The 12,613-nt window shown below is 47.6% G+C and overlaps 1 protein-coding gene across 1 annotated transcript; it reads left to right on the top strand.

The window, feature by feature from the left end:
• The first annotated feature begins 9,151 nt into the window (after positions 1 to 9,151).
• LOC125465766 (transmembrane protein 158) lies at positions 9,152 to 12,066 on the top strand. Its single transcript, XM_048559597.2, has one exon. The coding sequence runs from the start codon at positions 10,149 to 10,151 to the stop codon at positions 10,845 to 10,847; it is 699 nt and encodes a 232-aa protein (XP_048415554.1). The 5' UTR covers positions 9,152 to 10,148; the 3' UTR covers positions 10,848 to 12,066.
• Positions 12,067 to 12,613: the final 547 nt, after the last annotated feature.

The following is a 12,613-nucleotide window of genomic DNA, read 5'->3' on the forward strand; positions in this document are numbered from 1 at the left end:
ATGTCAGGTAGAGAGACCGCAATTATCTCACAAAAAGCTGAATTTGTTGTTCAGAATGCCTGACTCAATCCTGCATAATACTGATACTGTACTCAACCAGAGCTACATCAGGGAACCTGTTCACACAGCAACCAAAGGAAATGTTTCAGGGACAGTCTCAAAGTCTGCATTAAGGTCTGCCTTATTAACATCAGCACATGGGAAACTAATGCTCTATCACAAGCAAAATGGGGTTTCCAGTTTTCAAAAATGGTTTGAGACTTTCAGCTCAAAAAGAGAGGATAACGACAAGAGAGCGAGAGAGAAAGAAATGGCACCTGTTTGAACCACCACATCTACTGGCTGGTAACAGTGTCTTCCCTGTGGAAGAGCCTGTATGGCTAAGCTAGGGATCATGAAGCAACAGTGGGCACACAACGAACATTGACACTTCACTTCAACCCCAGCCATCTGTGAGGTAAATCATCCTCAACATGAAGGATTGTCCACGATGATAATAATGCTGATTCATCGGAATCCCACTGGGATCCTGAAGATGGGGTTAGCTGTCCAAAACAAAGGGGTTCTATTGTTGTAAAGGGTGTGTAATCAAGATGGCAGATTGCTGGCCATATCAGGATAAGGGCAGAGTGGAATTTAACAGATTAGCCATGATCTTACTTAATAGATGAGCAGCTCGAGAGGCCAAATGGCCTACTCCTGCTCCTGAGGTTTCTTATTTCTGGTGTGAAACTTTCACATATGGCCCACAATAAAATGTATGCTTTTATGTTCTCACATTCTTCATAAACAAAGAATTACTTATGAAGCATCACACAGTATGTGGCCATCTGTCATTGCTCCTACTCTGGCCTTCGCTTCCTACACTATTCCTACAAAGCTCAAGGTACCAAGCCTTATCTCTCGCTTAGCTACTTTACATCCTTCTGCACTTAACATTTCACATAGCCCTCCCTCACTGGTGTTAACGATCAAGGGAGGAATGTTGGCCAAGACATTGGGACTAACCCCTTCCCTTCTTCAACAAGTACCAGGAGATATTTAACAACCAACTGAGCAGAGAGACAACGCCTATAATTCAATGTCTATTCCCGTACCAAGTTCAGTTGGCGCTGAGCTGAACTCAGGATGGGGTGCCGAGCATCAAGCCCACTGCCCTTATGCTATCTCTTGTTATAGTTTGGAATGGCCTGTCTCAGACAGTGTCGGTGCATGAAGGCCACATACAGCTTGGCACTGATTGAGGTGCAAAACCGTGCAGTCATCACTTGCACACACCAATCAAAATTAAATACCCAGAGAGAAGGACTGAGCCTGTTGATTATGACATTGACTCAGGAACCTGACCGCACCTTCTGAAATTGCAGGTCAGATATGACTAGGCTGTAGGTTTACTGCTAGATAGAATGATGGAGATTTTGTGGCAGAGAAGGTGGTGCCCTGGCCTCTGTGTCAGAAGCTCTGGATTTGAGACCCACTGCAGGACTCAATGGCCAAGGAAGGTTCATTCAAAATACAACAAAGTAGGTCAATTTTTAACCCTGTACATCTTTCTAAAATGCACCAATGACAGGCAATAAGGTCAGGAGAGATTCCTGGTCTGCTATGGAGTGAGAAGAATATCAGTGGCATTCCATCACTGCCCACTGTCCAAGATAAATATAAAAGTGGATGTTGCCACTATTACGGACCAGACCAAACCGTCTCAAAATATTCAGAAGGCAGTCTAGACCCCAACCTTTTCTTATTTTGAAGGTAAATGCAATGTGTTGTGTTCCAGATGCGATTCGATTGGGGGAAATACGAATTTAAAGCAACACACACTTTATTCATCCACTATAGTCAAAATACAACCAAAGAAAGAAGGAATTGGAATATCTTAACTCTTTCAGAAAAATAAACAGAATAAGAGATACAGTATCTAATACTAATTAACTGTTCCAATACAGTAACATCTCATAAACATACCCTTGAAAAAAGGCAAAATCAGAAAACTGATTGTTTCCCATGCAACTCATGCAGCAGGATGAGTTCCCCCAGCTTTTGGCTGTAACCGAGAGACAGAAAGAATAGCTTTCACTTCTTCCAGATCCCTACAGCAATTGCTGAAAGCTAAACCAAAGGTCTTCATTCTGTGGTAACTTGACAACCACCCATTCAGGCTGCTTCTATTGTTCTAACTTAAAAAAAAACAAGGCCTCACAAGCCGTTTACTAGTTCTGATAGACTGCTCAGTACCTCCATCTTAAAACCTCTCTTCAAAATAAACAGGACAAAATAACCTCTTAAAGCCTTAGCATCATCACAACATAGCAACTCAGACTCCCTGAACAAAGTACATTGAGACATTTTACACCTATTTCAACTAATCCATGGCCTGAGCAGCGAAATCAAGACCAACACTCCACTGAGGGAGTGCTACACTGCCAGAGGAGCTATCTTTCAGATGAGCCATTGAGCTGAGGTCAGTACTGCCTGCTCAGGTGGAGGTAAAAGATTCTGTGGCACCAAATCACAAAAATAGTTGTCCCAAGTTTCTTGGTTATTTCTCTCTCAATTAAAATCATGTTAGCAAAGTCTGTGGCTGTTTATCACATGACTGTCAACTTTAAATCTCATAGAGGGTACAGATTTAAATTATTTGGCAAAAGAAGAAAAATTGATCTGAGAAAAAGCTTTTCTCATGCAGTGGCTGGTTAGGATCTGTATTGCACTGCCTGAGACTGTAGTCTATGTAGGTTCAATTGACAAGTTCAAAAGCGAAATAGTCTGCTGGCTGCAGAAGAAGAATGCGCAGAGTTATAGGGATAAGGAATTATGGCACTGAGTGGAATAACCATTTGGAGAAGTGGTGCAGACACATTGAACTAAATGGCATTCCTTTTGCATTGTAACAATTCAATAATTTTGTGATTCTATCGAACAGAGCTTGCTGTGTGCGAATCAGTTGCTGCATTTCTTACATTTACAGTAGTGACCACACTTCATAAACTGTGTCATTGGCTGGAATGACCTTTGAGGCATCTGGCGAGTGTGAAAAACTTTGGGGAAGTCTTTCCTAAAGCATCACTATCCGAATCAAATTCTAATGGTCCTGAACATTGCGCAATCATCAGTGAACATCTGCATTTCTGAGCTTACAACAGAGGGCAGGTTATTGACGAAGCAGCTGTAGATGGTTGGACCTAGAGCACTACGCTGAGGAACTCCTGCAGAGATGTCCTGGAGCTGCAATGGCTGACGTCCAACAAATACAACCATCTTCCTATGTGTCAGGTATGGAGAGTTTGCCCCTGAAACCCATTGATTCCAGTTTTTTTGGGACTCCTTGACACTACATTTGGTAAAGGACTGTCATTCTCACGTCACCTCTGGAATTCAGCTCTATTGTCCCTTGAACCAAGGCTGCAATGAGACCAGGAGCTGAGTGGCCCTGGCAAAAGCCAAACTGGACATCAGCACTAAACAAGAGCTAATTCAAAGAATCATAAGTACAACAGAGGCCCATCAGCCCATTGAGTCTGTACTAACAAAGCTGCACTCATTGCTAAAGGTTATTGCTGAGCAAGTGCTGCTTCATAGTATTGTTGATAATAAAATGTGAGGCTGGATGAACACAGCAGGCCCAGCAGCATCTCAGGAGCACAAAAGCTGACGTTTCGGGCCTAGACCCTTCATCAGAGAGGGGGATGATGAGAGGGAACTGGAATAAATAGGGAGAGAGGGGGAGGCGGACCGAAGATGGAGAGTAAAGAAGATAGGTGGACAGAGTATAGGTGGGGAGGTAGGGAGGGGATTGGTCAGTCCAGGGAAGACGGACAGGTCAAAGAGGTGGGATGAGGTTAGTAGGTAGATGGGGGTGCGGCTTGGGGTGGGAGGAAGGGATGGGTGAGAGGAAGAACAGGTTAGGGAGGCAGAGACAGGTTGGACTGATTTTGGGATGCAGTGGGTGGGGGGAAGAGCTGGGCTGGTTGTGTGGTGCAGTGGGGGGAGGGGACGAACTGGGCTGGTTTAGGGATGCAGTTGGGGAAGGGGAGATTTTGAAACTGGTGAAGTCCACATTGATACCATTAGGCTGCAGGGTTCCCAGGCGGAATATGAGTTGCTGTTCCTGCAACCTTCGGGTGGCATCATCGTGGCACTGCAGGAGGCCCATGATGGACATGTCATCTAAAGAATGGGAGGGGGAGTGGAAATGGTTTGCGACTGGGAGGTGCAGTTGTCTCTTGCGAACTGAGCGGAGGTGTTCTGCAAAGCGGTCTCCAAGCCTCCGCTTGGTTTCCCCAATGTAGAGGAAGCCACACCGGGTACAGTGGATGCAGTATACCACATTGGCAGATGTGCAGGTGAACTTCTGCTTAATGTGGAATGTCACCTTGGGGCCTGGGATAGGGGTGAGGGAGGAGGTGTGGCGACAAGTGTAGCATTTCCTGCGGCTGCAGGGGAAGGTGCCGGGTGTGGTGGGGTTGGAGGGCAGTGTGGAGCGAACAAGGGAGTCATGGAGAGAGTGGTCTCTCCGGAAAGCAGACAGGGGTGGGGATGGAAAAATGTCTTGGGTGGTGGGGTCGGATTGCAAAAGGCGGAAGTGTCGGAGGATGATGCGTTGTATCCGGAGGTTGGTAGGGTTGTGTGTGAGAACGAGGGGGATCCTCTTAGGGTGGTTGTGGCGGGGGCGGGGTGTGAGGGATGTGTTGCGGGAAATACGGGAGACGCGGTCAAGGGCATTCCCGATCACTGTGGGGGGAAAGTTGCGGTCCTTGAAGAACTTGGACATCTGGGATGTGCGGAAGTGGAATGTCTTATCGTGGGAGCAGATGCGGCGGAGGTGGAGGAATTGGGAATAGGGGATGGAATTTTTGCAGGAGGGTGGGTGGGAGGAGGTGTATTCTAGGTAGCTGTGGGAGTCGGTGGGCTTGAAATGGACATCAGTTTCTAGCTGGTTGCCTGAGATGGAGACTGAGAGGTCCAGGAAGGTGAGGGATGTGTTGGAGATGGCCCAGGTGAAATGAAGGTTGGGGTGGAAGGTGTTGGTGAAGTGGATGAACTGCTCGAGCTCCTCTGGGGAGCAAGAGGCGGCGCTGATTCAGTCATCAATGTACCGGAGGAAGAGGTGGGGTTTGGGGCCTGTGTAGGTGCGGAAGAGGGACTGTTCCACGTAACCTACAAAGAGGCAGGCATAGCTGGGGCCCATGCGGGTGCCCATGGCCACCCCCTTAGTCTGTAGGAAGTGGGAGGAGTCAAAAGAGAAGTTGTTGAGGGTGAGGACGAGTTCAGCTAGGCGGATGAGGGTGTCCGTGGAGGGGAACTGGTTGGGCCTGCGGGACAGGAAGAAGCGGAGGGCCTTGAGGCCATCTGCATGCGGAATGCAGGTGTATAGGGACTGGACGTCCATGGTGAAGATGAGGTGTTGGGGGCCAGGGAATTGGAAGTCCTGGAGGAGGTGGAGGGCGTGGGTGGTGTCACGGACGTAGGTGGGGAGTTCCTGGACCAAAGGGGAGAAAATGGAGTCCAGACAGGTGGAGATGAGTTTGGTGGGGCAGGAGCAGGCTGAGACGATGGGTCGACCAGGGCAGGCAGGTTTGTGGATTTTGGGAAGGAGATAGAAACGGGCAGTGCGGGGTTGGGGAACAGTGAGGTTGGAGGCTGTGGGTGGGAGGTCCCCTGAGGTGATGAGGTCATGAATGGTGTTGGAGATGATGGTTTGGTGCTGTTGATGTCATTTTCCCTAACTTTCCTGGTGGAATAAGCAGCAGGCAAATGATCGGTATTGAGAAATTTTCATTTCATCCCCTCTGGAAAATTACTTTTCCTTCTTACCAGCATATCTGCTGCAGGGATGGTGCAGGAGGGAGGGTTTCAGGTACATGGACAATTGGGGCTCATTCTGGGGAAGGTGGGACCTCTACAAACAGGACGGTCTCCACTTGAACCAGAGGGGCACTAATATCCTGGGTGGGAAATTTGTTTGTGCTATTCCGGTGGATTTAAACTAGCTCAGAAGGGGAATAGGTTAGTTCTAGTATACAGGAGGAAGAGAGTAGGGAGGACATGGACAGGATTGCACTGTCACAGGAGTGTGCTGGCAGACAGCAAGCTGGATTGAAGTGTGTCTACTTCAACGCCAGGAGTATCCGGAATAAGGTAGGTGAGCTTGCAGCATGGATAGGTATCTGGGAATTCAATGTTGTGGCCATTTCAGAGACTTGGATAGAGCAGGGCTAGGAATGGATGTTGCAGGTTCCAGGGTTTAGATCTCTCATTAAGGTCAGGGAAGGTGGAAAAAGAGTGGGAGGTGTGGCTTTGTTAGTCAAGGACAATATACGGTGGCTGAAAGAACTTTTAATGAGGACTCGTCTACTGAGGTGATATGGGCTGAGGTCAGAAACAGGAGAGGAGAGGTAACACTGCTGGGAGTTTTTTCTAGGCCTCCGCAAAGATCCAGAATGTGGAGGAGAGGATTGGCAAAATGATTCTGGGCAGGAGTGAAAGGAACAGGGTGGTCATTATGGAAGACTTTAACTTCCCCAACATTGACTGGAAATGCTATAACTCTAGTAAGTCGGATGGATCAGTTTTGGTCCAATGTGTGCAGGAGGGTTTCTTGACACAGTGTGTCAAAGGGCCAACAAGAGGGGAGGCCACACTGGATCTGGTACTTGGTAATGAACCAGGCCAGGTATTTGATTTAGTGGTAGGTGAGCACTTTGGAGAGAGTGACCATAATTTGGTTACTTTAGCGATGGAAAGGGATAGGAACATGCCACAGGAGCAAGAGTTATAGATGGGGCAAGGGCAGTTATAATGCGATTAGGCAAGACTTAGGTTAGCAAAATGCAGGGGATGGGGACAATTGAAATGTGGAGCTGGTTTAAGGAACAGATATTGCGTGTCCTTGATAGATACGTCCCTGTCAGGCAGGGAGGAAGCGATAAGGTAAGGGAACCATGGTTTACTAAAGAAATTATATCTCTTGTTAAGCGGAAGAGGGATGCTTATGTGATGATGAGATGAGACGGTTCAGATGAGGCAATAGAGAGTTACAGACCAGCTAGGAAGGATTTAAAGAGAGAGTTAAGAAGAGCAAGGAGGGGACATGAGCAGACATTAGCAGGTAGAATAAAGGAGAACCCTAAAGCTTTCTATAGGTATGTGAGGAATAAGAGGATGACTAGGGTAGGAATAGGGCCAGTCAAAGACAGAAGTGGGAAGTTGTGTGTGGACCCTGTGGAGAATGGAGAGGTGCTAAATGATTATTTCTCATCTGTTTTCACTGAGGAACAGGAGAATATTGTGGAGGAGATGACTGAGTTACAGGCTACTAGAATTGAAAGGATTAAGTAACGTGTTGTCAATTCTAGAAGGTGTGAAGGTAGATAAATCCCCTGGGCCGGATGGGATTTTTCTGAGGATACTCTGGGAAGCTAGGGAGGAGGTGGCAGAGCCTTTGGCCTTGATCTTTCAGTCCTCATCATCTACAGGTTTAGTACCAGAGGACTGGAGGATTCCAAATGTTGTGCCCTTGTTCAAGAAGGGCAGTGGGGATGACCCAGGTAATTATAAACCTGTGAGGCTTACGTCTGTTGTAGGAAAAGTTTTGGAAAGGATAGGATTTATAATTAGCTAGCAAGCAACAATTTGATTGGAGATAGTCAGCATGGATTCGTCAAGGGCAGGTCGTGTCTCACAAACCTGATTGAGCTTTTTGAGAAGATGACCAAGCATGTGGATGAGGGTAGGGCAGTTGACGTGGTGTACATGGACTTCAGTAAAGCCTCTGATAAGGTTCCACATGGTAGGCTATTGGAGAAAATACAGAGGCATGGGATTGAGGGAGATTTAGCAGTTTGGATTAGAAACTGGCATTAAGAAGGCAACAAGTGGTGGTTGATGGAAAATATTCAGCCAGGAGTCCAGTTACTAGTGGTGTGCCTCAAGGATCTGTTTTGGGACCACTGCTGTTTGTCATTTTTATAAATGACTTGGACGCAGGCTTAGGTGGATGGGTGAGTAAGTTTGCAGATGACACTAAAGTCGGTGGAGTGGTCAACAGTGTGGAAGAATGTTGCCGGTTGCAGGGAGACTTGGATAAACTGCAGAATTGGGCTGAAAGGTGGCAAATGGAGTTCAATGCAGATAAATGTGAGGTGATTCACTTTGGGAAGAATAATAGGAAGGCAGAATACTGGGTCAATGGAAAGATTCTTGGTAGTATAGATGTACAGAGGGATCTTGGTGTCCATGTACATAGATCCCTGAAAGTTGCCACCCAGGTTGATAGTGCTGTTAAGAAGGCTTACGGTGTGTTAGGTTTTATTGGGAGAGGGACTGAGTTCCGGAGGCGTGATGTCATGCTGCAATTGTACAAAACGCTAGTGCGGCCTCATTTGGAATATTGCGTGCAGTTCTGGTTGCCCCATTACAGGAAGGATGTGGAAGCATTGGAAAAGGTGCAGAGATTTACCAGGATGTTGCCTGGTCTGCAGCGCAGACCCTATGAAGAAAGGCTGAGGGGCTTGGGTCTGTTCTCATTGGAGAGAAGGAGGCTAAGAGGGGATTTAATAGAGACATACAAGATGATCAGACGGTTAGATATGGTGGACAGTGAGAGTCTTTTTCCGAGGATGATAACTTCAGCTTGTACGAGGGGGCATAGCTACAAATTGAGGGGTGATAGATTTAAGACAGATGTCAGAGGCAGGTTGTTTACTCAGAGAGTGGTAAGGGCGTGGAATGCCCTGCCTGCTAATGTAGCTAACTCAGCCACATTAGGGGCATTTAAACAGTTCTTGGATAAGCATATGGATGATGATGGGATAGTGTAGGGGGATGGGCTTAGATAAGCTCACAGGTCGGCACAACATCGAGGGCCGAAGGGCCTGTTCTGAGCTATATTGTTCTATATTCTATATCTAGAATTTATAGTGACAATGAGAAAACTGTTTCAGATATTTTAGAAAACTGAAATGATAAATACAATTAAGGTCACACACCAGGAGAAATGTGTTAATTTTAGGGACAAAAAGGATATTTCTCTACACAAGTGGAAATCCCAACGGCTCAACTGTTAATTTGCCAGTAGCTGTCAGTCTCATGTGGTTCAACCAGATCTGGCCAAGTTTTGTTGACAGCACTTTGAGTTTCACATCAAACCAGCCCAAAGAAATTAATGTATCTTTGCAAACACAAGAACAGGAATTTTGTTTTGTTTTTATGATCCTAACTGCGAGACAATCTGAACCATGAGCTAAAACGCAGATTTTGTTTTTAGTTAAGAAAAAAATTCCCACGGCGTTTCAGCTTTAAGAGAAGCTGAGATTTGCAGAAATACAACAAGGGTTGATAGCACTGCAGAGAGACGGGAGTGTGTGGGTGAGGTGGAGGCGACCTCCTGCTTTACACAGCGCAGCAGTGCAGAGAGAGAGAGCACGGGGGAGAGATCGCCTCCTGTAGCTCTGCACAGAGCTACTGGAGTCCTCCCATGCCACAGCTCTGAAGAGAGAGAGACTCGGAGAGATCGCCTGCTTTGAGAGTGGAGTCCTCCTGTACTACAGCGTGCACTGAGAACAGAGGGAGAGCAAGACTGAAGACACATCGCCTGCCTTACAGCGTACAGCGATGTACAGAGAGAGGGAGATCGTCCACTTCAAAGTGCGCTAAGCCGTGCACACAGCGAGGGAGACACCGGTATCCTGTGCTTTCGTTTTTCAACATGCCGAGCGAGAGCCAGACTGAGAGGAATCGCCTGCTTTAGAGTGTGCAGCTGTACACACAGAGACTGCAGTCCTGTATTACAGCAGGCACACATACACAGAAAGAGACCCAGACATCTTTACAGCGGACAGCCGTGTTCAGACAGCGAGACAGGGGTGAGATCGCCTGCTTTAAAGTACTCACGGAGAAAGAAGGGTCCTCCTGTATTAACAGCGTGCACAAAGTGACAGGGAACAAGACTCAGAGAGACTGCCTGCTCTAAAGTGTACAGCTCTACACGCACACAGAGAGAGGGGCAAGAGACCTCCAGACTGCACACACACACACACACACACATGCTGTAGAGTGTGCAGAGAGAGAGAGAAACTCAGATCTCTGCTGCCCAGCGTGTTTGCCAGCTTGTCCCCGGTGACCATGCAGTGTCCTGGCACAGTGCCATGCTGACCAGCCAGTTTCTGTCTCTGGTTCTGCTCGCCAGCACCAGGCTGCCTGGGTTACTGGGCTGGAGCGGAGAGGAGTTTTACTTCCAGCCCAACAGCACAGCGCTTAACTTCTCACTGGCTGCTCCGCTGGAGCTGGAAGGGCCCGGGGCTGGGGCTGGGGCTGGGGCCGAGGCTGTAGCCGGGCCCGGGGCTGGGGCTCCGGCACTCAGCCCTCCCTCCAGTCGCTGCAACATCACGGTGCTCAGGCTAGTCGCTACCTCGCTGCTGGCTCGCTGGGAGAGGTCCATGGGCTTTAAATGCGACGTGCTCCTGTTTACCACCAACAGTCACGCCCGCTCCTTCTTCTCGGCAGCTTTCACCAGGGTCTTCCCCCCGGTCATCATTGACCATGTGGGGGTCGGAGGCGGCCAGCAGGAGTTCAAGCTCTGCGTGGGCTGTGGGGCCCCCCCTCGGAGGGGACGCCTCAGCCCGACCCCCCAGGGCCAGCAGGTCAGTTTCTGCTGCCTGCACTTCAGCCTGGAGGAGCTCAGCTGGGACAAGGGCTGGAGGATCAACCGCAAACCCATCGAGTCCACCCTGGTGGCTTGCTTCATGACCATCGTCATCATCATCTGGAGTGTGGCCGCCCTCATCTGGCCTGTGCCAATCATCGCTGGCTTCCTGCCGAACGGCATGGAGCAGAGGAGGGGCTGAATGGACTGCAAAAGTGTGTTTGTGTGTGGCGGGGAGGTTGTGGGTGTGTTTGCACAGCTCCACCGCAACCGCCCCACTCTCCCCACCCCACAGGCTCCTGGAAACTGTACACCCCACCCCGCCACTCACACACGCGCACACACAACTAGTTACTTTTGGGACTCAACAGGGACAGCAGAAATGTACGTGAAGGACCTTCAGCCCACTCACCCAAATATTGTGATCCCGTTGCCCGGCACTTGGCCTTATATACCTTGGCTAAGGTCATTGGAGTTAAGGCAACAAATTGGAAGAGCCAGCCTGGTGTTGACAGTGTCGAACAGGCACAATGAGGTTGGCTCCTCTGTGGCTGTTGGGGCTCAGGGCACTGGGGAGAATTTGCTACTTTCAGTTTTCCACAGGTTTTCGGTAATGAAGAGGAGTGGCTCATTGGTCAGCCCTACTGCCTCACAGTACCAGGGACTTGGGGTTCAATTCCAGCCTCAGACAACTGTCAGTGTAGAATTTGCATGTTCTCCCTGTGTCTGTATCAGTTTCCTCTGGGTGCTCCAGATTCCTCTGCGGTCCAAAGATGTGCATGTGAGGTGGATTGGCCGTACTACATTAGCCATGGGAAATGCAGGGTAATGGGATAGGGTCGGAGAGTGGGTCTGAGTTGGATGTTTTTCAGAGGGTCAGCATTGACTCAATGGGCTGAATGACCTGCTTTGACACTGTAGGGATTCTATTTAAGTAATGTTACTGATCACAGCATGATGATTCCTTTATCTCCATTATATTTCTCCTGTATTCCACAAACAAATTGAATGCTTGTCTGTTATTTTTGGCACTTTCTACCACAAAGCAATTGCCAGAATATCACAGTGACTGTACTAATCAGGCCACTCTTAATGAGATCATCTTTACCAGGAGCAGGATAAGAAATGGTTACCATAGTGGATGGGCTGCACCATGTTAAAACCTATGTGCTTTAGTCCCAAAGTTATCAATTCATTTGTGTTGGGTGAGGGGTAATTTTCAAGTTTTTTAAAATGAATATTCATCTAGTTTTTTTTCATTTGAACAAATTTGTTTGTTAATAGTTGCCTTTCCAATTTCAAAATGTTCCACTGAAATTTGTAAATCAATCAGCTTTGAATGGAGCTGTTGAAGTTTGTATAAATTACATTGAAATGTATGATATTTGGCATTTTCTTTTGATAAAGTATTTGAAACTGTGTCAATTATTACCCTTGTCTTGACTTTCTGTCACCAGTCCCTAAAATGAGCAATTCCAATGCTGTTACAAAGACATTTCCGCTCCCTTTCTCTTTTTTCAGTGATTTACTGGGTGTTAATGAATTTCCGCAGTTTGAATCTTGTCTTTTCTTCATGGAGGTTTTCCCCACTCACTTGGTGAATCTGTTACAGAAGCTTCATAAAAATACAAGGCTGTAAAATGTCCAAACTTCAGCCCTAGGCTTCGCAATGAATGATCAGAGTACAACAGGGAAGCAGTAAATGTGAAACATGTTGAGGTAATAGATACAACCTGAGATGAGACAAAGATTTTCCTTACTTTCACAGAGCAGTGATTGTGATCTGGAAATGCACTGCCTGAGAGAGCAATGAAAACAGATTCAGTTCATAGAACATAGAACAGTACAGCACAGAACAGGCCCTTCAGCCCATGATGTTGTGCCGACCATTGATCCTCATGTATGCACCCTCAAATTTCTGTGACCATATGCATGTCCAGCAGTCTCTTAAATGACCCCATAACATTC

Source organism: Stegostoma tigrinum, chromosome 2, assembly GCF_030684315.1.
Source record: "Stegostoma tigrinum isolate sSteTig4 chromosome 2, sSteTig4.hap1, whole genome shotgun sequence".
Taxonomy (NCBI): domain Eukaryota; kingdom Metazoa; phylum Chordata; class Chondrichthyes; order Orectolobiformes; family Stegostomatidae; genus Stegostoma; species Stegostoma tigrinum.